This window comes from Lissotriton helveticus, chromosome 6 (genome assembly GCF_964261635.1).
Source record: "Lissotriton helveticus chromosome 6, aLisHel1.1, whole genome shotgun sequence".
Classification (NCBI taxonomy): Eukaryota; Metazoa; Chordata; class Amphibia; order Caudata; family Salamandridae; genus Lissotriton; species Lissotriton helveticus.
Genome location: NC_136067.1, coordinates 1,367,745,454 through 1,367,773,287, shown reverse-complemented (window position 1 = coordinate 1,367,773,287; position 27,834 = coordinate 1,367,745,454). Strand labels below are relative to the sequence as shown.

General features: G+C 42.3%; 1 protein-coding gene across 7 annotated transcripts in view; it reads left to right on the top strand.

Moving 5' to 3' along the window:
• Positions 1 to 27,834, top strand: part of LOC144763482 (D-aspartate oxidase-like) — a 247,442-nt gene that overhangs the window by 166,227 nt on the left and 53,381 nt on the right. For 3 of the 7 annotated variants that reach the window (XM_078649117.1, XM_078649118.1, XM_078649115.1), the window contains exon 2: positions 16,958 to 17,133. In XM_078649117.1, the coding sequence (XP_078505243.1) occupies positions 16,962 to 17,133 (172 nt within the window). In that variant the 5' untranslated portion in view covers positions 16,958 to 16,961. Of the gene's footprint in view, positions 1 to 9,609; positions 9,677 to 14,535; positions 14,652 to 16,957; positions 17,134 to 27,834 lie in introns of all 7 variants that reach the window. The other 4 variants (XM_078649114.1, XM_078649113.1, XM_078649112.1 and 1 more) reach the window with 3 other exon arrangements.

Here is a 27,834-nt window from a genome sequence, read left to right as displayed (position 1 = left end):
CAGGTGGCAGCGTACCTGAACAGACATGGGGTACAAGTGGCGTTGTTACAGGAGACACACTTGGCTCCACATGTGGTGTGTCGGGCTCTGGGCAGGTGGGCAGGTTTTCAATTGGCTGCCTCATATTCTTCCTATGCGAGGGGAGTGTTGATCCTGATAAAGAGAGGGGTCGACTTTCACATGTTGCACACGTATGCAGACGATGAGGGGAGATGCGTTATGGTGTGTGGGAAGTTGTGCGGCACGCTGGTCGTCATTGTAAATATGTACGGCCCCATAGTAGATGACCCGATGTGCGTGCCTCGCATTTGTGCTCAACTGAGGGACTGGCCTGCTGCGCCTGTTATCTGGGGGGTGATTTGAATACGTACTTGGATGCGCAGCTAGATAAGTCTAACCCAGGGACACACCGCACCCCCAGAGTAGCTGCGAGTGTGTTGCGAGCCATGGAGGAGTTTGGTTTGCAGGATGTATGGAGAGTACGTAATCCAGAGAGGAAGGACGGTACACATGCAACACCTATGCATGGAAGTTGGTCGAGACTTGACTACTGGCTGGTTGGCGATGAAATTATGGAGTGGGTGGTAGAGGTAGTGCCTCTTGCACGTACGCTGTCGGACCATAATCCAGTGCGCTTGCTTTTGAGAAACCCAGCTGGAGTGCGACGCCCTTTTACTTGGCGACTGCGTGCTGAGGCACTTCTGGATCCTATCTATGACAAAACCATACACGATGCTATAGTGCAATATTTCCTGTTGAATGAGGGCACGGTTGATCGGGTTGCGACGCTGTGGGAGGCCTTCATGGTCACCATCAGAGGGACATGTCACCGTCAGAGGGAAATGTATCGGTTCGGCAGCAGGCATACTTCGGGATATAAGAGCGCAACTACAGCGACTTGAATCCGATATGCGGGATCTGGAGCTTGATTATGCCGCCCGGCCTGCGCTGTCCAAAATGGCTAAACTTCGGGAATTGATGGTAGAATAAGATGCACAGGCGGAGGCAGAAATTAAATATATTTATCGCAGATATGGGGCCCGAAGATATGGTGAGGCAGGCAGGCCGGGACGGACGCTAGCGTTCAAAATAAAACGAGATTAGAGCAGCAGCGGGTGGACAGGATAGTGGATGAAGCGGGACCTGAGCATTACACTCCAGAAGCTATAACGGACCAATTTCGTAAATTTTGTGCTGATTTGTATAACACACAAAATACATTGACTACCGAGGACTTTGATGAGTACTTGGATGACATTGCGTGTGCTTGGCTGACAGATGCGCAGCGTCAGTATTTATGTCTCCCAATAGATGAACAAGACATTAAATTGGCCATAGCGGCGTTGGCTAATGGTAAAGCACCGGGCCCGGATGGGCTGCCGGTTGAGTTCTACAAGAAATATGCTGATCTCCTCGCACCGCATCTACTGGCAGTGTATGCGGAAGCACACAAAACTGGGATACTCCCCCATCACTGAGAGAGGCACTCATAGTCACATTGTTGAAAAAAGATAAGCCCCCGGAGCGCTGCGACTCCTATCGCCCGTTGTCTTTGATTAATATCGATGCCAAGATCTTGGCCAAAATCATAGCCACTAAGCTGCAACCTTTGATGCACGGACTGATTCTGCCGGATCAGTCAGGTTTCAAACCTGAGCTGTCTACCTCACATAACCTGCGTACACTCTTTTCCATGTTTCATGTGCTGGAGCCGAGTTTGGAGGCTGCGGCGGTGCTATTAGATGCTGCCAAAGCGTTCGACTCCGTGGAATGGCAGTACATGCACAGAGTACTACGTCGCATGGGGTTTCCCCTTTTATTCCTTCAGTGGATAACGGTGCTGTACACGGCGCCATCGGCGAGAGTGAGGGTTGGATGATGGACTTCGGACTCGTTATGTATTAAAAGGGGAACCCGGCCGGGATGTCCCCTCTCGCCCATGCTGTTCGCGATTATTTTGGAACCACTGGCTTGCGTGATTCGGCAACGACACAGGGAAACTGCGTTGAACTTTAATAATCGGCCGGTTTCTATCTCAATGTACGCCGACGACATGGTATTGTTTGTACGGGAACCGTCTCGGTAGTTGGTGCAGCTACTACAGGAATATGTGCGGTTCGGACGCATTTCTGGATTACAGATAAACTGGGAGAAGTCGCTCGTAATCCCACTGACGGAAAGGACGGCGCGATCTGAACTCAAGTTCCCACTGGTATGGTCGGCAGATCCCATTAAGTACCTGGGAGTATGGGTGCACCGCGACCCGGCGGTTGTAATACGAGAGAATTACGGTCGAGCTAGTTCTAATCTGGAAACTATGGTCGAGACCTGGCTGCAGCTACCGCTTTCGCTTGCGGATCGCATTGCTCTTATTAAAATGGTGGTGCTGCCTCGTTTTCTTTACTTGTTCGTGAATGTGCCCATAGTGCTGAATCTATCATTTTTCAAGACGCTTCGCGGTCATCTGCTTCGGTTGGTGTGGGGAGGTAAGACAGCGAGAGTGCAGTGGTCGGTTCTTACCAGGGGGTATGAGAGTGGTGGATTCGCAGCCCCAGACTTCTATGCATACTACTTAAGTGCCCAAGCTCAATATATATATTACTGGTATAGACCGCATGCCTACACGCCGCATGTCGCGGTGGAGGAGGGGGATGCTGCCCCGGTTCCATTGCATAGTGTAGTAACACATAGTTCGCGCAGTACCCCGAAATCGGAAATAAATGCGATCGACGCTACGATATCGGCATGGCATTGCATAGGGAAATTGGCACAAAAACTACCATTGTACGCACCGGATCTGTGCCTCGAATATCATGCGCATTTGTTGGTCACACGTGAGGTCCCGTCTCTGAGGTTGTTGAAGGAGGTAGGCATTACTCGCATGCCGGATGTATACCCAAACGGCACGTTTATCGAGCAGGAAGACTTAAGTCACATCGAGAACTAGTCACTTCTATTCCGCTTTGCGATGCATCGATTGCGGGGTGCAGCCCGGGAGCATTATACCACTTTCCCGGATGAGCCTCCGGCGCTAACATCTTTGCAATCTGTTCTAACTGCACCTAATAATAAGAAACTAATTCCTAAGATATATACATTTATCAAAGACGAAATAGTGTTGGGTGTGGACAAAAGCTTGGCCAAGTGGAATACTTGCCTGAATGTTGACATATCTGAGGATAATTGGAAGCATATATGTGGCTTGACTGGGTCACTCTGCATGAATGGTAACCTTAAGATCATTCACTTCAAGTATATACATCAAGTATACTACACTCCGGCGCGACTGCATGCATATGCTTGCGTGAGACTGCGAGGTGTGACAGGTGCGGACAGGATGATGCAGACTTTCTGCATTTGGCGTGGAGCTGCCGGTCGGTAGCTGCTTTTTGGGATGAGGTGGTGTGTGGACTGCGTGAGATGGTTGAGGCGGATCTTCCGTGTACGCCGCTGGTGTGTCTTCTCTGTTGCGTGCCACATATTAAGGGGACGACTGGCAAATTTGTGCGATTGGCGTTGCTCATGGCTGCCAGGAGGGTAGCGATCACGTGGGGAAGGGGCAAGCGACCCAACCTAAAGGCCTGGCTAGCGATTTGGTATATTGTCGAGATAGCCTCAACGTGTACGCGGAGGAGATGCTCCTGTCGTCTAGACCGAGGGATATCTGGGAGCCACTGCGATTGTATCTGCTAACACACTCTGAGCAGGGGTCTGATTGAATAGGAGTAGGGAGGGAGCTGCAGTGTATCATGTTCGAGGCGGGAGGGCCTGACAATGGGAACGGAACGTAGGATGTAGGAGCACATTGTTAGTTGAGCGCATAGTGATTGATCTTTGGAAACGCATCTGAACTGTGATCGAATTTGTTTTTCTTTATGTTTAATTTCTTTTATTATGTTTTCATTTGTGGTCTTGTCAACACAGGGTTTTTCTTTTTATTTGATATTTTCTTTTTGTTTCCTGTGATCCACATCTGCCTGGGCTTTTACTGGATTATTATCACACTGTTAAGCTTTATTGCATATATAGAAATTGTTTCTACGGTGTGACGGTTGCTGTGGAAACTTCTGTGAACTCTGTACCGTGTCCTAATGGGGCGACATGGATGTGGATGTTGTCCTTCTTTTTTGTTGTCATTGTTATTATTTGCAAAATACCAATAAAAAAAATATATAAAAAGGTTTGATAGGGTGTGCTTATGGTTTGGTGCGTTAGAGGGGGGGCGAAAGGGGCCCACAACCTGTTATGTCCCTGTTCTATATAGTCGGCTTGTGTGCCCTGTGAGGTTGTAGACAACGTTCTGACAAAGAATTTGCACACTGTTGGCTAGAAGGTTCCTTCTGAAATATGGATTTAACCAGAGCATTGAGTACTTCTATCATCTGCCTCATGGTTTCTATCTCGGACCTGTGCAACGTAACAAGCTGGAATGCGTCCTGTGATACTGGGCTAGGCTCTTCTTTAGGCCCTGTGGCGAACGTACTGGGTGACTGGGGGGGTATCTTCTCTATTGCTATTGGGCAAATCCGCCAATGGTGAAAACCTGTTTGCACAAGGGATAGGAGGACCGGACTGTCGCTCAACAATGCAAGTGGAGGAGATTATAGCATGGAGGTCCTTCTCCTGTGCTACCAATGGCTCTAGTGATGTAACTTTACTAGATATAGAGGCCTCCTTTCGAGGAGGCTTATGGAACATTGCTGGGATGGTGGTTGGGCTGGGTGGACTGGCAACTTTGGGAGGGGATTGGCCATTGAAGTGAGGCAATATTGTTTCGGCTTCTAAAACGCCTTCACATTCACTAATGAGGGTATATATTCTATCCAAAACACAGTTACTACCTGCATGTTTGTGTGATTTCCTTGCCTTTTTCCCTTGCCAGCCCCACCATAGGAACCATTTCCTCCTCCTACTCCCTCCATAGTGTTCTTTTTGCCCATGATTTAGCCTAAAGAAAGTGTTTCGGTTAAAGACTAACAATGACCCACAGAGTATCTAATGCCTAAGGTGCTGTCAGTTAGTAAAACTTCACTCTAAAATACACTAATATATTAAAAAGTCAAAGGCCCATACTTAAAAATGCAGTGCTTAATTTGGTATCTTGATTCTACACAGGACCTCCACATGTATCGCATATAACACAGATAGTTCGCACAGTACCTCAGTGAGCAAATATAGATTGCTGACACGGTCCAGGAGTCCAAATATAAGGGGGGTGGCCCTGCCCTGGAGCCCTGCTGTGCTTATCAAGCGCCTCCTGCCATGAATGTGGTGGCGGCAGGAAGCCGCGAATGGAGGCGGGTCCCTGTAGTCCCCTCGGAAGGAGGAAGAAAGGCAAATGCTGGTGCTGGTGTGGCAGGCTGAAATACACATTTTCAGTTATGTGCCAAAAATAAATACCACACTATCATTTCATTAACCAACAATTATGGACAAACTCCGCTCTTATTACTGAAGACCCTGGCATTTATCTTCATCAAGAAAATATCTATTGAACCACAGATCAACACCAATGTTAAGAGCAGCAACTAATCATGCTAAGGAACCACAGCAGAATTTCAACAGTAGCAGGACTTTTAAGACATCTTAGGAGCATGGTTTCCAGGCAGTGGCAGTAGTTGGCCTACCAGTTAACGGCAGCAGTAAGATTTATAGGGGAACTGCTAGAACTATTCTACAAGGAAATGTAGCTTGCACCCTCGCTGCCTGAGATAGACCTGTTCTTTAAGAAAGAGTACCTGTTTACCATGCAGTATAAGGAGCAATTTTGTAAAACAAAGTAACTGGGACAGATAATAGATGTAAAACTATGTCTAGATGTTTGCACCAACCACAGATGCAGGACTACAATGGCAGAACCCATCAACATAGATGGACCACAGTGGTACATGCCACATTCCTATAATGCAAACCAGATGTAAGAAAGACAAAAAAGCACACTGTTTAAAAAATATGTGCTGTTTGCTCCATGTCAGAATGTTTTGACTTTTCCAGGAAGAGATAATGGATATTGTGAGTAGACCTGTCACACATGAGCCACTCAGTCTAGTTTTTCTTGCATTCTGGGATTGTAGTTAACTAATATTGGCAAAAACAAAAATTACCACTGCCAGAAAGTAAAAGATAAATGAACATTGTTGCACCTGTGTCTGTAATGGCAATTATTTTGTTTCCTACATCTCGCTTCAGTCAAGAAGACATAAAGATGACAATACTTTACATAAAAGTAGTATTACAGACAGTGGGCTTTGGCCAGACCCCTTCAGCTACTGGTTCTCATGCAGTCTTCAAGGCTTGGCAATGGGCTGTTGTTCAAGTCCTTGGCACTTTATGGAAGTTTGCATTGTCTTATTACGTTTTCCATTAGGTTTTGGTGATAGGGCTTCAAGCTGTCCCATATATATTGCTCGCTTTACATGCCCAAACTACTTTACAAGTGGGTCTTGCCAGTTGAAGACAATTGTAGCACAAGTATGTTGTTTTATTCTTTTTTATTTCTATTCAGTGTTTTATATATCGGGAACATGACCCAATTGGGTATCAGAGCACTTCACAAATCTATAGCATTATCCTTGCGACAGTTAGTTAGATAAGTTCTGTAAAAAAATTAATGAGCATAACTATGAACCTTTGAATGAGAGCATGTGTAACTTAAAATAATACATGTCCTAAAAGAGTACATACATATGACAATTAGTACAGTGGACTGTAAGAAGCAATTAGTCTGTTTATAAATTATAGAGCTATATCAAGGAAAATGATTGAGGCTGTTTATTCAGATAGTTTCTATCCTATAAATTGGAATAGTCTCTTATGCTGCATTTATGTAATCTTCTGGCGCGGGCAGATTAAATAAATCGAGAGATTATCGGGACAGTCTCTAATTAGCCCATTGATGTGTTAGGCCTGTTGTTGGTTATGGAAGGAATTTGCTCATCTGAAAGATCTTAGTTTCCTTCTTGAATACTGTAGTGGTCTGGATTCTTCTATTGTTTGGGGGAAGCAAATTCCAGATTCTAGGTGCAGCTCCAGAGAACGCTCTATCATATGTTCTCTTCTTATGGAAGATCAGGGGTTTCAGTAGAAGATCTCTGGCATTCAGAGAATATCTGCTTCCTCCAGATATTCTAATGCTCTGGGCTAGTTACATTGGTGTTTTGTAGTGTATTGCTTTGTGTGTGATACATGCCAGCTTGAGTTGGATTTTTGCTTTGTAATGCAGCCAGTATAGAACCTTCAGGTGTGGAAAAATGTGATTGAATTTTCTAGAGCCTGTTATGAGTCTTGCAGCCTTATTGAGACAAGCTTTTAGAGGGGCTGTTGAAATCTTAGGTAGTCTGAATAAAGTTGTACATCCGTATTCAATCCTCTAGATGACTTATGCCTGGAGTGACATTTTAAGATCTGATGTTTCGATGAAATGTTTCAGTTTTCTAAGATGGTTCAGGTGAAAGCGGTCATTTTTTTGCCATTGAGTTGATGTGGGTTGGCATGTTTAGGTTCTTCTCTAGCGTAATTCCTAGTGACTGGATTGAGCCCACTAGGATCAGGGTACAAATTAGTGCAGTGATCATCTTGGTCCATTTCTTTATTGCTGAGGAGCTTTTCGGGGGGATATCAATAGGAATTCTGTTTCTGTGTGTTTAGTTTGAGATGTTTGCTTGTTAACCATTGAACGGCCAAGATCAATGCCTGGTTTATTGTCTTGATCTCCTCCAGTGCTGAAATCTTGATATAAATCTATGTGCCATCTGCATACATGTGGAATGAGATTCTTTCATGCTGTAATATTTCAGTCAGTGGTTCAACTTAAAGAGTCAATACTGAGGGAGATAGTGTTGAGCCTTGTGGTTCTCCAATCTTTGGAATCTATACTCTAAGAAGGATTTAAACTATTCTATGATGTGTTCCCGATACTTCCATCCTATTTTTAAGTCGGTCAAGCAGTTTAACATGGTTTACGGTGTCAAAAGCGGATGATAGGTCAAGAAGGACTAGAAGACAAGTTTCATTATGTTCAAGTGCAAGTAGAGTGTTATCCACTATATGGGGAATTGCTCTTTCCATACTGTGACCTGGTTTGAACCCAAATTGGCAGTCAACTAATAGAATAAATTCAGTAATGTGTTGGCTCAGTTGTTGCACACATTTTTCCAGTGCTTTGGCTAGAATAGGAATGTTGGTCACTGGACAAAAATGATTCGGGTCAGAGGGGTTGCCTGTTGTTTTTTTTATGATGGGGATCACTTCACCGGTTTTTACACAGTCTGCTAAGGATCCTTGGGACAGCGAAGCATTAATAATCTTAGTACAACTGGGGATGCCAATATGGTTGATTGTCGACACATTTTGAGGAGGGAGGATCATTGTAGTGGTTGTTCGGTTTTGTAGTCAATAAAGTTTTGGCAATATCTTTGAGGTCATATAGTTTGAAGGTTGACCATTGAGCCTAATTGCTTAGCATTGAATGCGTGGATTAAATTGGATTATCAGCTAGTGTACCCTTTAGGTTAGGAGGGTTATTAGAGGAAATCTTAAGAGCGTTCCCCAAGGAGTTGGCTTTTGCTGTAAAGAAGGATGAGAATTCCTCACAGCTTATTTGAGATTTTGATGCTATTTGTGAGGATTTGGCCATTTTGCTAGATTGTAGTTTTAACATTTTGAAGAGTTTACGTGGTCTATTTTTGGCGTTTTCAAGTTCCATTCTAAATAAGTCTTTTTGATTTTAGAATACTTTTGTTGTAGGTGTTTCTAGTCTTTCTTAGCAGTTTTAGTTAGGGGGATGATGGATGCCGTCTCCATATCTATTCGGTTAGCCTGAGATTTCGTCTTTCTTCATTTAGAGATCTATTAAACCAAGGAGTTTTATCTTTATCCAGTATTCTTTTCAGTTTTCAGGGTGCTATTGAATCAATTATATTTGCCATCGTTGAGTTATAGTGTTCAGTGAGTTTGCTAATGTTTTCCATATTATTAGGTGGTTGAAGTTCTCTCTCGCAATGTGCCGCTAGTTTCTCAATGGTAAGGCCTTTCGAGTCTTATACCCATTGTTTTCGTTTACTGATTGGTTAGCTAATTTCTTTTTTACGGCGGGTAATTGCAAGGTAATTACACGGTGCTCTCACCAATCGCAGAGAATGATCGAGATTATTTTAACAGCTTTTTCTTTGGAGTTGATCCGGTCTAGCACAGAGCCTTTAGTGTGAGTTGGTAGAGTACAGGCTTGAAGAAAGGATTGGTCTGCTAGGAAATCTTTAATGGCATTGACCTGATTATCATTAGGCTCGACCTAATGAAGATTGAAGTCCCCAAGGAATGTATCATTGGAGTAAGGGGCAGTATTTGCTGTAATAATTTCCATTAGTAGTTCTATGAAGATGTCCTATTTACCTGGGGGTGGAAAAACATGTGCAATTTCCAAAGTTGGTTTTATGTATATCTTAAAGAAAGTCCAAGGTATTCACATGAGTCAAGGGTGTCAGGGTGTAGTTTAGTGATGGAGATGTCAGATCGCTGAATACAATCATTGCCTCCACTGATTAGTGGTTGCTGAAACTTTCTTGTGGAAAGCAAAACGCAGAACTTTCACTCTTATTTTTCTGCCCGCAGAGTGGAATTGTTCCTGATCCACTGCTTCAAGAGTGGGAAGAAAAGAAAAAGCACAGTTGATTTTGAGGTATTGTGAGGGTCTGCGTTCAGGTAAATACATTGCTACACTGCACTTCAAAGCAACTTCTCCAGCAAGGGAGTCTGCTTGCAGCGCTTGCCTGCAGCTCCTCCTGGCAGGCAGGTGCCACACTCAAGCTTACCTGGAGGGAAGTTCCCTTGAAGAACAATCTTGGTGGTGGCCATTGTAATCAACTTAATGTGCCTACTATTAAGCTGAATAGTGGAATGCAAGGCTAGCAGTGGCTCAAAAATGTATCATTCCTTAACTTTTTGAGTGGCCAGAACGAGGTATTCTTGTTTTGCACTGCATTTCACCAGCCGTCCACCCTTTTTCTAATCAGCAGATGTGGAAATGGAGAAACTGACTGCAGTTCACATCTGCTTTTTCTGAATGGTTAAAGATGGTATTTTACCCATCACTAATTGTGACTGCATGCTCAATCATGCCTTACATTGCCTCACTGTTGTGTTGATGTCACCGCACTCTCATGAACAATATAGTACGTAAGAATGCCAGCAAGGGATTTATTCAAATACAAGTATTTCTATACAAATTTGTAAATCATTCAGTATGTAGAAATGTGACATAACTCAGTTGAAGTTATTTTGAAGTAAGCTCAAACTAAAAAGAATTTCAAAAGCAGATGAAAATATTCATAACTTTTATATTGAAAGACATACATCTTCTTATACACAATAACAGGGGTTCCCAAAAATAATCCTCATAACATGTGACAATGGTTGTTGATAGATTGCATACAAATTTGAGAACCATATGACAATGTATTGGATATCCACTTCCTATATATATAAATTTGGCCTGTCAAACAAAAGATACTAAGCTCTGAATAGCATGTTTTAACAATGAATAGGAAGGAAGTTGGATAGTGTGTTGACGTTTCGGTCTCTATCGTTGCATATCAGTTAGACCATCTTTAGGATGGTGGATATTTCAAGATCATAAAGGACCCCTCCTATGAATTATTTAAGAAATAAACATAGCTAATATAATTCAAAAGTTATATAAGGAGCATACACCTGCAGTGAAATAAGCAGTATACAACTCAAACACATTGAAAAAGACATCATATGGTGGGTAATTCAGGTTGTGAAACCGATAGTTTGGTCCCCGAAAACAGATTGGGCTTTGACAATCAAAGAGAATAGATGAATCTGAAAAATGGACAGTGTCAGGAAGGGCCTTAACGTGTCTGTCGAGTGGCAAACATCGTCAGTACTATGACTTCCGAATAAGGAGATGGCATATTCCTTGATCTGGAAATTATGACCTGTACACATTACTGTATTTGATATTCATTTTGTATTTTATGTTTATTTTGAATACAGCAATTTCTCTCTGACAAAAATATTGGGTATTCACACAGTTAAAACATCTATGGCGCATCCACACGTGTTAATCAAAATGAATGAATGAATTTAATGTTGCAATATATTTAATATACATTGAGACTATGAGGTTTCTGATAAAGGTGGGCCCTGTCTGTAGGACTTTTTTTGTCTGAAGAATGGTTGATACTTATCGAATGTTAATACCTGAATCAATGCATACCGGATGTTTGACATGGTATACATTCATTTCTGTATCTAAAAGCTGTTGAAATGGCCATGTGTAGACTAAGTGTTATCCATTTCTGTGTTTCTTAATGGAAGTTAGTAAAAATATTAATAATTTTTAACTGCATTGTTTGAGTTGAAAAATAAGGCATGAAATCACTAACACACACGATTTGTAACGGAATCAAATAAAAGTATCATTGACTTGACTCACTAACACACACCATCAGAATAACATAATATGATTCAAGGGCTAAGTATCAGCACCATCATTTTTTATTACACAAATTGGTGTACCTAACAAATTCATTTTATTATTTTTTCCTTTTACATCTTATAAGAGAAATCTTTTCAAGCTCACAGTACAATGTAAACAACAATATCCTCGCCCCATGTGATCTTAATCATAGCCTCCTTGTAAAATGGTAAAATGGAAGTTTTCTATTTCCTTTTAAACACCATCAGTGCGTGTTACTTTAACCGATTAGGTGACTTGAAACGTTGAATGCTTCAGCACGATATTCCACTGAAAACGACAAGATTACTTAGTCTCTCTTCCTCTTAAACTGTACTTTTAAAAAGGTGGTTGCAAGATAGCATGTGGCCACTCTCTCTATTATTGACTCGCATTTATAACACTTTAGCATATTAATGAGATAAATTGAATATTGAGCCCCACACAGAAAATAATCTTGTATAATAATGCAAAGTCCAGGTGACGCCTTACCCTAATAATCATATATATAATTAAACATGTTAAAATGCTATTGTGTCTCTTTGATATACTGAAGCTCTACTTCGTAATACTTGTAATTGTTCCCCAGACGGACATCTTTTATGAAATAATTTAAAAGACAGAGAAAAAAACACAATCTAAATTACGATTATGTTAGTTATGTTTATTTCATGAATAATTCATAGGAAGGATCCTTTATCATCTTGAAATATCCACAGTCCTGGAGATGCTCTCACTGATATGCAATAACAGAGACCAAAACGTTAATGTACTATCCAGCTTCTTTCCTAGTCATTGTTAAAACATGTTATTTAGAGCCTATTATCTTTTGTTTGACAGGCCAAATGTATTTATATAGGAAGTGGATATCCGATACATTGTCAAATGGTTCTCAAATTTGTGTGCAATCTAGCACAACCATTGTCAATTGTGTCATGAGAATTATTTTTGGGGAACCCCTGTTATTGTGTATGTGAAGATTTATTTATTTCAGTATAAAAAATATGAATATATACACCTGCTATTGAAATTCTTTTCAGTTTGAGTTTACTTCAAAATACCTTCCAATTGAGTTGTTATGTACAATTTTGACATAGTGAATGATTTACAAATTTGAGTATAAATACTTGTGTTTGAATAAATCCCTTGCTGGCATTTTTACCCTAATATACTATATTTACCCAAACCCTCAAGGGAATAATGGGTTGCCCTCTTTTGTCAAAAAAACCTCTCATGAACAATGGCATTGTTTTAGATGCCATGGCATTACTTGCACTGCCATGGATGAGAACAGAGAAAGCAGTCACGACCCCTGAGAAAACATGAGGCAGAAGAGTAGCAGCACTGCCAGCACTCGCTTGAGCCACACCTGGTCACTCGTAATGCAGTGCTAGGGCAGTCGCTGATGTAAGGTGTGTTGAATGATAAACACCCTCCACTCCACCCAGACCAAGTAACCACATATGCAGCGAAGAGCAATGTAATCTGAGCTGGCTTATCCAGTTAAAGAGCTGGGCACACACCCCTGGTAAAGGGGTAAGAGTGAGGCGCTCAACCAACCAATCCAGTGAGATAGGTAAGCATGAGTCCAAGGACTGCACAGACAACTTAGAGCATATGCTTAGCTAATCAATCAAAGGACAAATGCAGAATCATCTGTCCCCATAAAAATGTCACTCTACATGACACAACTGGGACCCAACTCCTGCCGATTCCCAGTAGCTCCCTCAGTCAGCAGAGAGAACTCAACTTCTTTATAATATTCATGGAATACTTTAGTATGAGCCGGCAGTGCCTGTAAGCTGGAGTGGTACTAGAGCAATAGGTATTTTCTTACATTGCAACCCTAGCAAGCTTCAAGCATTATGCATTGTATTGCCACAACTCTAGCATACCATCTGCACCAATGAAGAGGGAGACACTTTCTAGCCATTTATGGAAATACACAAACATGGAAGGGAGGACAACAATAGCATTTTCAGTGCAGCAGAGCATGTTTAGACTTCTTAGACTGCAGTCCGATGGTATCATGTCTGTGGGTGTGGCAAGAACCACCACAGATGGTGAGCTTCTCTGCTAGATAAGTAAGGGTGCTGGTTGTAAGGGTGTTGTAAATTATTCCACTGGTTTTGAAGGTGGTGTATGCCTACAAGGGTAGCCAATGAAGTTACATTAGGATTGGGATGATGTGGTTATATTTCTCCAGGCTGTAGATGAGACATGTTGCAGCATGTAGAATGCCTTTAAGGGGTGCCAGTCTTGACTGTTGGAGGCCATGGGGTGGGAGTTATCTCCATTCAAGTGTGAGTATGAGGGCTTGAGCAGCAGTTCTGAAATCTCTTTGTGGAAGAAATGTTTTCTCTTTCCTTAGAAGAGGGAGCTGGTACTAGGTTGTCTTTGTTTCTTCAGCAATTTGTTCTTTGAGCATGAGTTTGGTGTCCAGGGAGAATTCAACAGACTTGGCATTCAGTGAAAGTTGAGTTTCAAAGTTAAAAAAACTGGAATTATGTTGTGGTTGGGTTGAGGTTCAAGTAGGCCCTGGACTTCAGGGCTGGAGGATGGCCATACAATGTTTGAGGCGTTACATATCTGAAGTAGTTTCGCTTTCATGCTGACAACTGATTTTGTGATTGCGCCCTCAAATGCTGTCTTTTCACATAAAATTTGACCAGGAAAAAAATTATTTCTAAGTGATCAAATCTTCTATTGGAAGTTTGTTTGACGGTTTCTATGATGATTCTGCCTGTACAAGGTGTCAAACATGCACACACCTCATGTTTGTGGCATTACCCTGTTTTAGCAGACAATTTTGCACTCTTAATATACTTGTAGATGCTTCCTGTGTATGATAGGAGCAAATGTGTTTAGTGAGTGAGAATTAGAAATAAAAACACTCACAGTTCGTAGGGTATAGGTCTAGAGGTTTCTCTGATTGGAAAAAAGTATTGCTCCAGTGGGGAAATAAAAATAAGTTTAAAAACACAAATGCACTTTTATGTTTCATTTCCACATGTTGCTATGTTCACCTATAAACTTCTGTATGCCTAAATTCTTAGACCCATGAGAACCTTTGGGATCCTGCACCTGCCACTAACTCTCGTGTTTACTCCTGGAACTCGTTCTGAATTTAATAAAAGTCAGAGATGTACTTCAACTGCAAGCATAAACCTATGTGAGTACCTTTCTGACTTTTAATAGTTGACAAAGGGTTTCTGGTCTTTGTAGTGTGCTCCTGCTATCCTGAGCCTATGAAGTTTTGTTGTTTTTGTATTTTATTTATTTGACAATGTAAACAGAACACCTTGATCTGTAATGTACACAGCATCTGCAATGGTTGAATGGGTCGCAGAAGATTGGATTTGTTTCTTATTTAGTAACCATAACAGAATATTTTGATAAATTACACCAATATCTGAGTATAATTGTTGAAGACAATATTGTACACAAGAATACTAAGAACTATATTTTAACTATGGACGTCAAGAGTTTTAAATGTATTTATTGATTTGATTTGTTATAGCATTAATGTATATACATATAGGAGGTAAAACAGCAACTAAATGTCATGATCACAAAATGGAAAAAAAGACAGAGCAAGTCCAATTAAAGTAAAATTCAAACTGGAGAGCCAGAAGTCCAGTTCATTTTTAAAATAGAAATGTAACAAATAAAAGTATGTAGAATAAAACGTTACATTTCAAGTTTACAAACCTCTCTGAGTTGGAGAAGAGAACAATTGCAATGGAAGAAAAAAGATGGACAATGCCACTCTAGTCATTATCTGCAGCAGCTAAATATCAAATACCGAATATCAGTAGGATACAATCTCAAAGTCATTACAATAATATCGAAGGTCAAAATATCGAGAGCTAAGTTTTTATACATTTTCTATGCCTCACTCCACATATACTTACCTTGGTGAGACATGCACACATGCCCACAGCCTCCCAGTGGCAGAACCCTCTGGGTAGTTATAGTTAGGCCAGCGTTTCCATAGGAGATGAGTTTGTTGTGATGCTAATAGCTTTATCACCGTTTGAAGAATCTCCACAAAACTTTCCAAAAAAAGTGCTCTTTTATGCCCAGTTTGTGTATGGAAAGTTTCGGGATGATCTGTCAAGCAGGGGCTGAAAAAAAAGGTGGGGTCTCAAAACGTAAAATCCCCATGCATTTTCCAAAGACTTCTTTAGGCAGGGCTCCAGCAAAAACTGCTAAACTGAATTACAGCAAATCTAGCAGGAAGCTCAATCTTGGTACGCAAATGTTGATTCTTCTGATTTGATGTACTGCTGCTCAGTAGTTTTTGAGAAATGAAGGTGCAAAAAAAATTGGAAGCTTGAGTCCGGGAGTGGCTCGAGAGACTCTCGCGGGAGTGCCAATTTAAAAGTGGAGCATTCTGATTGGTCCAGGGAGCTTTTTTCACCTTGGGTCAATTTGCTCCTGCATGGGTCAGACTCCTGCAGGAGCAAGCGCTATGATTGGCTGCCAACAACATCAGAAAAATGTTCCTGTCACCAATTACAGGATTCAGGGATGATTTAATTAAGGAATGAAATTCAATAGAAAGGTGGAGGGGGCCGCAAGCCCCTGCCCATCTTCAAAAGGTCCTTGGGACCCCATAGCTGCTAAGTTAACAAGAAGGGAGGAGGGTACACGTGGCCCCCTCTTCCTGAGCCTTTATTGGCCCAGGAGACCCTATACCCTGAGGCCGGCTCGCTGCTGTGTCCTGGGGAACCCACATCAGTGATATAATCAATGATGTAATTTGAGATGTCATCATCAGTGATGTCATAGAACATCATGAGTGATGTAATGTGTGAGATCATAAGCAGTGCATGTCATGGATGCGAGTTACAGTTAGCTCTGTTAACTATCACTAGTGAATTTCTGTGTTTTTTTTTTTATTCAAAACATCAATGTTGGCACTGAGATGTTCACCTACCTATAACATCACTTTATTCTTTGTTTTTACCCCCAAAGAAAATATATACATTATAGAGAGATATATCTTGAAAGATACGTAGATATGAAGATAAGAATAGCAAATTCTTACCTCTCTCCGCGCACCTACTTTTCAATATTTTGTCCTTTGATATTGTTGTAATATTATTCTGACTTGTCTATATTTGGGATTCGAGATTCCCAGCTGAATATAAAACTGTTGCAGATGCTGACTGGAGTGAACGGTATAAAAGGAACGCTAGCTTCTGTGGTAAAAATATGTATAATATTGTCATTGTTAAAAAAAATATTTTTCATTAAATCAAATGCAGAACTTTGATTGAAATGGTAAGATTATTACATACATTAAAATATTTCTTTATAATCCTATAGTTTCTTAAAGTGCACTTTGGATCTGGTACACTCAAATGACACAGACAACTGGACTCAACCTGAAAGTTGAATTGGTTATCCTACAAATGCGTAAATTCATAATTACAGAACAAATTTTAACTTCCTTCCATTTTCTTCTTTTAGAGCAATGGATACCGTGAAGATAGCTGTGATTGGAGGAGGGTTGATGGGCTTCTCCACCGCAGTGTGCATTTCTGAGTCTATTCCCCAATGTTCCGTAACCGTTATATCAGAAGCATTTTCTCCGAATACCACTAGTGATGTTGCGGCTGGAGTTCTCATTCCACATAAGTTTCATGGTAAATTGAGGTTCTACAAGGACCATTTCTACATTTGATTGCTATTGCTTTGTACTTTAGACCCCATTGTACACTGATGTCTGTCCTTTTATGGTCTTCATTCCATGAATGAATTTACATTTTGATTGACAAAAAAACAGCCAAGACCAGGGGTCGAGTTTGGCAAGTAAAAAAGGATGTTTTTCAAATGTGCATCACTAATACAACACACAAGAAAGCACCTGGAAAGAAGGGACTGTCACTGGGTCATTGTTGGAATCTGGGGATTACGGCCTAAGCAATTTCGATGATTTGAACCACAAAACAATACACAAAATAGAGAAATACGCATTCGACAAACAAATAAATAAATTATAAAATATTTTATTTAATTCACAAACAAATGTAATAAAATAATAACAATTTAATGAGGCCACTCATCCATACTATGCTCTGTTTGATGCACTTGCACTGCACCAATCTGAGAATTGTTTGCCTCCAATTTGCTTTTTTATTATGTACATTTTATTATTCTGTCAATATTATTTATTTATTTTAAGCAGTCGCGGACCCCCTGAATGGGCATTGCAGAAACCCAAGAGTACCCAGACTACCGGTTGAGAACTGCTGATACATTTAGTTAAATAAGGAAACATTTTCTAAGCCACAGTGACACCGAAAGAGAAGTTGTTCTACTGGGTGAACTAAAAAACAATACAATCCATCTGCATGCCCCTAGACCTGGTAGAACTGTATCTCCAAGCCCGGCCCAAAATGTGAAAAACCTAGGATTTATTTTTGATTCAGAACCATCTCTCAGTCATCTCCCGGATGAATGAAATTGTGAAAGGAACCGATTTCTAACTATCTTTGCTGTTCAAGGCTCTGCGACCTTTTCCAATAGATTGGACCAAATCAGATCACTAGTTATGACTAAGCTGGGCTTATGTGCTGTGGTTGGCAAGGGCCTATCCAAAAACTTAATTGAAGCACTACAATGTGTATGACATCCACTAGCAGAGCTCACACTCACCCGGACATGACAAGACTCTATCAAATCTATTTGGAAAGTAGTCAACTGGAAATTGGTGGAAGGCAGAATCAAATGTAAAGGTCTATGTGCCAATATTTACCAATCAAGAAGCAGTTGGTAATGAAGGTGTAGAGTATATGCAAATGCTAGAAACACAATATGTTCCTCCTAGAAAGTTATGTTTAGCTAATGTAAAGACCACTTGCCAGCTATAGTTAAGAACCTAAAATTTGGGTGTAGTTCTGTGTTCAAAGCTCTGCTTCCTGGTCATAAAGATGCACCCCACTATTGAGCATCAGACAAAGCAATTAGTGAACGTAGATGGATGAAATCCTGCTGTGTGTGATTGACATGTGCTGTTGCCCATTTATAGGTGAGTCTTTTCAATGCTTATAACTTCAGCTAAGGTTCTCACAAAGGAGAACTCATAAAAGTGTAGCTGGGTAACTGTGACTAACAGGGATGAATTTCACCCAAGGGTTCTGAGTGACATGACAAATACAACTAATGCGAAGCTCGGGTTCTCTGTGGTGTCTCTCAGAACTCTACAGTGAACAACATCTCCTTTATTCACATGTAGCCCTCTATAATTTTATGTTATACTTGCCCCACCTCCAAATGATCTGCCTCTGCCTCAAATATAGACATAGGGGCAGGGACGTAAAAGGGAGCCATGCATAACATGGCCCACCCTCCAGATGTAAAAAAAGAAACCTAGACTCATTTCACCGACCACCACTACCCTGAGCATATATACCCTTTATCCCTAAACTGGAAAATAAAAACCTGTCTCCTGCCCCCACCTCCACTCTCTTAAAAATTACCGCTCCTGCCCAAAACAAAATATAAACAAATACCTGGCCTCCAGCCAATTGTGCCAACCCACCCCCCTCTCTTCCCAAAGCAACGCTTCCTGCTTTCAAATTGAGAGCATAGGGCCCGATTCACAGAACTAACTTATGACAAAATCCTAAACTTACTACCATTTTGGAATTCATCGAAGGCACTTACTCATGTTGGTATTCACAGAAGGCACTTACTCATTTCGGTATTCACAGAAGTTAGGAGTCCTAACTTTAGGACTCCAAAGTGCCTTCTGTGAAAACCGAAAGTCTTAAAGTTAGGATTTTTCTCAGTTAGGAGTAGTAAAGTTAGGACTCCTAACTTTAGGACTCCTAAATGCCTTCTGTTAATACCGGAAGTCTTAAAGTTAGGATGTTTCTCAATTTAGGAGTAAAAGTAAAGCAACAACACAAACACAATGAGCCAAAACCATAATTTAAATAGAACAACTTAAGGACTCCAGCGGAAGTGTGAGTGGCTATAATGTGGGGCCTAATCAGACCCAGAACAGGTATTACAGCTAGTCCGCAATTATTTATGGCCACTAGCAGAAATGTTGGCGTTTTGACTCTCTTGTACAAATCTTAGGGTCATCATCAGGATGGAGAATTATTTTACAACTTCTACTTGAAAGAGAATTCCAGAATCACGTCTGTCCCAATGGTAAATAAAAGACTAAACTACAATTAGCATAAAGAGGAGGGTCAAAACAGTTTCCAGTGATAGGTCAAATGACAAGGTGGCAGGTAGGACTCTGAAAAGGTTCATGTAACTGAGGCTGTCATTTACCAAAGTAGATTGCCAACCACCTGCATATGAAGGGTGTGTCTGCATGGTCATTTAAGTGCAAGGCCTTTCCTGTCAGGGATGTGACCAGTGGGTCCACTTGAGATGCCAACCACCCATGTGTGTTGGGTGTGTCTGTACAGACACACCCATATGTCAGGTTTGAACATGTATGCAGCCCTTGCTAGTGGAGAACAGGTCCAAATAGTATCTCTACCTACATACTTCGGTTTACGCTGATAGAGGAGAAGGCGGTTGGTTCAGGCACAGTGCCAACTGTATTCCCCCACCCTTACTGGAGTCTTTGGTGACCCTGAAGAGGTGGTAGCAGGCAAATGATACCATCAATCACCATTAATTCAACACGCAGTGTATTTGAAGACCTGGTCAAGGTTGCCAAACAAATGATAAGTGAGCACTTCCCCTGGTGACAGTCACAACTGTGGGTAAACACTTAGGTTAAATCAAACATCTAAATGGCTCCCCTTAGTAACATCACATCTCTTGCACTTCACACGCATAGTCTCATTTCAATTAAAACACTTTCACATGTAATTGTGAATATAACACAACCAAATGCCAGAAGAAGTTATAAAATATACACGCAACTTTAATCTCATGAAGACACTCAACATTATACCAGTTGACAATTGACCTGGTTTTGGCCCTTGAAATGTGGTGGATGATTAAAGTGTACTTTGACACCTTATTGTCTATGTGGTCCATGTGACTTTGATGGCTGCCTTCCAGGTGGTTTTGCTTATTGAAGCACTGGTTGTTTTCTGGTGTGCCACATATTTTTAGCTGGCACAATTTCAACCTCATCAGAATTCCTACTAAAATATTTTAACAGCAGAATTATCACAGGTAAAGTCTTTTCCAGCAGCATTTCCACTGTGCCACAGGTGCCCAGGAGTGGCCAGTGTAGCAGGTGCAGTGTTTCCTGGACAAATATTAGTCCGGCCTAAGAGCACGCAGGGAAGTGTACTGCAATCTCTTAGTAAAATCATAAGAGATTTTTCTCCATGTTTGTATAGACCTTTGTTGGTTGAGCTTCCTATCGCACTCGGTAGCTGGCAGGACGTCTATGAGGTGCCGTACTCTACAATTTTGGAGAATCCAACGTTAATAGCAAAGGAGATTTGGAACTTGACATATAATCTGGAGAAACGCGACACAATTTGGAACCCCAATGTTGGTTGGAAATATCACCACAATTCAAATCCCAACACTTTGAAAGATATAGCCTTGATGAAGTTGCGGGATCACGCCCCGATAGCGACAAGACATTTGTGTTGGCTGTGGCTGAAACAAAGAGAATAAAAGCTTGAAAAGAAAGAACCGAAAGAAATTGTTTATACTTTGTTATTTGAAAATCAATGTGTCTTTATTTTAACAGGGAAACCAGTTATAACTCGTGACGTGTGCTTGGGAGTGAAGTAGATTTTGTATAAAGCTTAGGCTTTGTGATTGTGGAGTTTAGTGGTTCTCCACACCTTTGAGCACCTTTGATATACTTTTCGTACATCACACTTTGTTCGATTCCACCAAGAGGCGACGAAATCCCTATACTAAATACCACGCATCTTAGGATTTATTGACCTTTGTTGGTTGACATGAAGCACTGAAAGAGAGTAGGCACAACACTATATTTCAAATTTGTGAAGCCAATGTGACTCCACAATGAGGACCATGAATCAATAGCTTTGGTTAAAAGTGGATTTATTAAAAAATATGAATTCATCCAGTATACAAGGAAATTAGCATTAAGTTAAAAGAATACAATAATACAGCTGATACGATGAAATATCTCAAAAGGTTTAAATGAGATAAGATGAGATACTGAGTAGTAACTGCCACAGCAAAACAGAAACTGAGAATAAGGAATAGGTGTTCCATTAAAAAACTTCCCTTCTCCCTCCTAAACATAGGATAGCTATAGGATCAACTAATAAGGGGTTCTAATTGAGGAGTTTGAAAGGTGTTAGCGTGATAAAGACTCCTGCAGAAGTCTTCAAAAAGGGGAATGAGTGTTTAGCATGAAGTTTTACAGGAATGGAAAGCAGAGAGGTCTTTCCCTCTCCAATTCTGGAAAGAATCTGTGTGGCACAAACTATGACAACACCAATTTAAAGTAACACGAGATTCAGAAATGCCCTTATCTCCTTTCACACCACCAGGGACAAATCAAATCACTACTCGAGTGCATCTGCAAAATCCCTTCAGTTTCCCATTGCATCGAACTTGGACTGTAGTTCTCAACCTTGTACATTTTGCATTCCTAGTATATTATGAACAATATGAGACAACTGACAGGTAGTCCCTAGTTGGCCTATAGATCAGGCAGAGAGGGAGGTTCCTCAGTTAGATTGACAAAGGGGTGGGGGGGAGGGGGCGGGAAGCCAATTGGCCAGCAGATGCCATAACCACATGAAAAATAAATCACAAATGGTGAGGGAAAGTTATAAAAACACAATTCAAACCACAAAGTATATGTACTTGTACAAATTTTTAATTCACAGTATACAAAAGTTAATATATAACACCAGTTTAAAAAACCTAAAAATGTACTTGTAAATGTACATGGGTACAAAGAAATAATTTAAAAACACAAGAACACAAGTTGTCGACGCAGCGTTTCGGTTTCTATGATTTTGACCTTCATCAGGACAGGGTTTCTTTGGAAAGAGAAGACAGGATCCTCTCTATTCGGTTCTGTATACGTGTTGTTGTGGCACGTTACCTTGGATGATGTGGTAGTTCTTTACAGTTGGTCTTATTGGTGTATCCTTTAGTTCTGTTCACCAATAAGATGGTTCACATGCGAACTCTGTGGTAGCTACCTTCATCAATTGGATAGTCACTGTGGGGGCCTTAAATGAATTTGGTATTCCTGGTATACGTGTCAATATTCAACGATGCTCAGGTTGATCAGATGGATCTCTTTAGAGGTTACTGTCATCAATTAGTAATGCTCTGTCGGAGTCCAAAGGCGTCCTCTTATGCCTTTACGGGACAAAGTGGGAGAGTGCAGGTAGCCACCGATAATTCATTGATCACTGGTCATTTCCAAATATATATCATTTTAAATATATTTTTAAAAAATATATATAGTGGTCCAGGGACTGGTATCGCGTCGCAGGAAATAACTTGCTGCGGTGAAATGATATATCTCTGCGCTGGGTACGCAATATCACCAGGCTTGAGAATGCGCCTCGGCCTCCCTGCTACCTCACGTCTCTCCGTCCACGAATCAAGAGACGTGAGGTAGCAGGGAGGCCGAGGCGCATTCTCAAGCCTGGTGATATTACGTACCCAGCGCAGAGATATATCATTTCACCGCAGCAAGTTATTTCCTGCGACGCGATACCAGTCCCTGGACCACTATATATATTTTTTAAAAATATATTTAAAATGATATATATTTGGAAATGACCAGTGATCAATGAATTATCGGTGGCTACCTGCACTCTCCCACTTTGTCCCGTAAAGGCATAAGAGGACGCCTTTGGACTCCGACAGAGCATTACTAATTGATGACAGTAACCTCTAAAGAGATCCATCTGATCAACCTGAGCATCGTTGAATATTGACACGTATACCAGGAATACCAAATTCATTTAAAGCCCCCACAGTGACTATCCAATTGATGAAGGTAGCTACCACAGAGTTCGCATGTGAACCATCTTATTGGTGAACAGAACTAAAGGATACACCAATAAGACCAACTGTAAAGAACTACCACATCATCCAAGGTAACGTGCCACAACAACACGTATACAGAACCGAATAGAGAGGATCCTGTCTTCTCTTTCCAAAGAAACCCTGTCCTGATGAAGGTCAAAATCATAGAAACCGAAACGCTGCGTCGACAACTTGTGTTCTTGTGTTTTTAACTTATTTCTTTGTACCCATGTACATTTACAAGTACATTTTTAGGTTTTTTAAACTGGTGTTATATATTAACTTTTGTATACTGTGAATTAAAAATTTGTACAAGTACATATACTTTGTGGTTTGAATTGTGTTTTTATAACTTTCCCTCACCATTTGTGATTTATTTTTCATGTGGTTATGGCATCTGCTGGCCAATTGGCTTCCCGCCCCCTCCCCCCCACCCCTTTGTCAATCTAACTGAGGAACCTCCCTCTCTGCCTGATCTATAGGCCAACTAGGGACTACCTGTCAGTTGTCACATTTGTTTTGCTCCTCGTCCCTTAATCGGATTGTGAGGAGACCTCCCTTTTCATTTTTTTTTATTATGAACAATAGCCCTTCACCTTTGAGTCTCCACGTTTACTGTCAAGTTTTCCCTTCAGGGCTCACTATCGGCATTCTTATAGAAGCCATATTCCTTCCTCCAGTTAACTGAAAACATGAGAATGGTCCTGCAAAAGAAAGAAAGAACACCCTAGCACAGCTAAATGCATTTCAAAATGACTCCTACAGTCAGGCTAATTTAGCAAAATATTTAATATGCACTTCAAATACACAGTGATACATGCACATGTGTAACCGCCACCATGGCGGTGGCATCCTGATTGCCATGGCAGGACCGCCGTACCTCTGGCGGTCGGTCCTGTGTCCCGTGTACAGTTACAGAGTCCACCCGCCATTGTAATGGACACCTTTAGTCTCTAGAATGATTATATTTCATTAATACATTTAAATGCTGCACACACGTTGATATGATGAAGGCACACAGTGAATATAATGTCAAATACCAATATATATGGTTGTATAATTGTGAAATGTAGCCTAAATTGCACAGCTCCAGGCCTTAATCAAAGTTAGACATCACAAATCACAGTTTCACTTTATTCCATCACTAGTCCACACACTGTTTATCACATTCTCATTGTACAGCAATCCCACACGCTACATATTCCAGTAATTGCTAATTACGTTTTTCAAGAGTACCACAACATTCTCACACCCCTACATTGTACGTCTCTTATGATATCACTGGATGCTTGCTCCTTGTACACATGTATCGAACAAAGAAAGGGAGTGGCAGCGTGTATGTATTTTTTGAAGGGCAGGTCGTTATCATTGTTAGAGCATAGAAACATGCTTTTTTGCCTACAACAGAACATTTTTATGTTCGAGGGAGCAGTGCACACACAGAAATGAGGCACAGCTATGGGCACTTGCTTCACCCCCAGTCTAGCTAATCTTTTCCTGCGCTGGTGGGAGGAGCAGGTGATTTGGACTGAACAACACAATAGATTCACCGAGCACATCCCAATTTGGATCAGGTACATAGACAACCTATTCCTTATTTGGGATGGTGATGAGAAGAGTGCCAGGGAATTCATTCATATCTCAGGAACAAATTACCTGAATCTCAGTTTCACTTATACCATTAGCAGCACTTTCTGTGAATTCCTAGATGTGGCAATTGAGATCGAGGGAAACAAACTACAAATGTCACTCTTTAGAAAGAAGACAGCTCGCACAGTACGTTGCAAGCTGCAAGTCATTACCCAACAGCACTCATGCTTAGCATACCCTATGGCAAACTCTTGCGAGCTCGTCGTAATTGCAGCAATGATGAGACCTACAAAAAGGAACAAATGTTTATATCAAACGTAGATTTCTACAACAAGGTTATTCAGAGAAAACTCTCAATCAGGCCAGCAAGAAACTGGAAGGACTTAAGTAAAGGGATGTTCTATTTAAAAACAAGACCAGAAATAAGAGTGAGGATAACAGACCCAGACTCATCACCACATATAACAAAAGATCCCAACTTTTAAGCCTCTTACTTAGGAAACATTGGAACCTTCTAATACCGATCCCATCATTGGCAACTCCATAGGGGCTTCCCCACAGGTAACATATAGACGACCAAAGTCATTGAGGGATTCCTTGGTGCACAGTTACCAGGAACACAAATTACCTTCGAATTGGCTTAAAAAGAAATTGGAAGGTTTCTATCCCTGCGGATCATGCAAAGCATGTAGCAACAGTAAAATCTGCAAAAGTTATACTACTGAGAAGGGCAAAACTATATACATCCCCAAATTCATCACCTGTAGCACTGAGTTCACAGTATATCTATTAGAATGTCCCTGTGGGCTACGCTACATTGGTAGCACAAAATTACTGCCACTTCAGGGTGGAACACAACAGTGATAACAGTCTTCTAAAAGTTTTTGGGATTGACTGTATCATAAGACACGCCAGAGGTGGGGACAGGGAGAAACAGTTGCAGATCTTGGAATCAAGATATATAATTGACCTAAATACTAGAACTCCATTTGGAATGAACAGTAGTGAGGAATTGACTACTCACATTGGCCGCTCATTCATTGACTCTTGCCTGCCACGGAGGATTGTTCCTGACGTTTGTTCCCTGCTCGCTCCCTGAGGCTGTGTCAGCTGGTGTGAGCGGTTCCGCAGTCGGCGGATATCCAACTCGCTCCCAGTGTGATACCGCCCAGGTAGAGGATTTTGGCGTGCACACAGCGCACGGAGCCTACCGGGGGACTGCGAGGCCCAGCATCCATCATTCCTCACAGCTGGTGCCTCTTCCCCCGGCGGTCACGCCTTCTGATTCGAACCCTCATCACCTTTCGCGACACCCGCTTCGCGGGTGCCGCTCATTCATTGACTCTTGCCTGCCACGGAGGATTGTTCCTGACGTTTGTTCCCTGCTCGCTCCCTGAGGCTGTGTCAGCTGGTGTGAGCGGTTCCGCAGTCGGCGGATATCCAACTCGCTCCCAGTGTGATACCGCCCAGGTAGAGGATTTTGCCGTGCACACAGCGCACGGAGCCTACCGGGGGACTGCGATGCCCAGCATCCTCCATTCCTCACAGCTGGTGCCTCTTCCCCCGGCGGCCACGCCTTCTGATTCGAACCCTCATCACCTTTCGCGACACCCGCTTCGCGGGTGCCGCTCATTCATTGACTCTTGCCTGCCACGGAGGATTGTTCCTGACGTTTGTTCCCTGCTCGCTCCCTGAGGCTGTGTCAGCTGGTGTGAGCGGTTCCGCAGTCGGCGGATATCCAACTCGCTCCCAGTGTGATACCGCCCAGGTAGAGGATTTTGGCGTGCACACAGCGCACGGAGCCTACCGGGGGACTGCGAGGCCCAGCATCCTCCATTCCTCACAGCTGGTGCCTCTTCCCCCGGCGGCCACGCCTTCTGATTCGAACCCTCATCACCTTTCGCGACACCCGCTTCGCGGGTGCCGCTCATTCATTGACTCTTGCCTGCCACGGAGGATTGTTCCTGACGTTTGTTCCCTGCTCGCTCCCTGAGGCTGTGTCAGCTGGTGTAAGCGGTTCCGCAGTCAGCGGATATCCAACTCGCTCCCAGTGTGATACCGCCCAGGTAAAGGATTTTGGCGTGCACACAGCGCACGGAGCCTACCGGGGGACTGCGAGGCCCAGCATCCTCCATTCCTCACAGCTGGTGCCACTTCCCTCGGCGGCCACGCCTTCTGATTCGAACCCTCATCACCTTTCGCGACACCCGCTTCGCGGGTGCCGCTCATTCATTGACTCTTGCCTGCCACGGAGGATTGTTCCTGACGTTTGTTCCCTGCTCGCTCCCTGAGGCTGTGTCAGCTGGTGTGAGCGGTTCCGCAGTCGGCGGATATCCAACTCGCTCCCAGTGTGATACCGCCCAGGTAGAGGATTTTGGCGTGCACGGAGCCTACCGGGGGACGGCGAGGCCCAGCATCCTCCATTCCTCACAGCTGGTGCCTCTTCCCCCGGCGGCCACGCCCTCTGACCCCACATACTTTATTGGTGCAAGCTCCCCCGCGACGCGGGACGCGCGCGGGACAGAGCTCGGGGCGAAGACCGGGCAAAGAGCGGGCCGTTTGAGGCCGTTCGAGAACGTGAGAGACCGGACCGGGCCACTATACTAAGCCCTGCTTATACGGACTATAACTGTATGTACTCACTCTATTTACTGCCACCGAAATTATTTATGTTACTGATTCCCCACAAAGACCCCGTGAACCTAATTTATTATGAAAACGAGGGGTAGTAAACTAAAAAAAGTGGGGGTAGGTGAGCAGCTGCTAGGGCCCATGGACGACTTTAT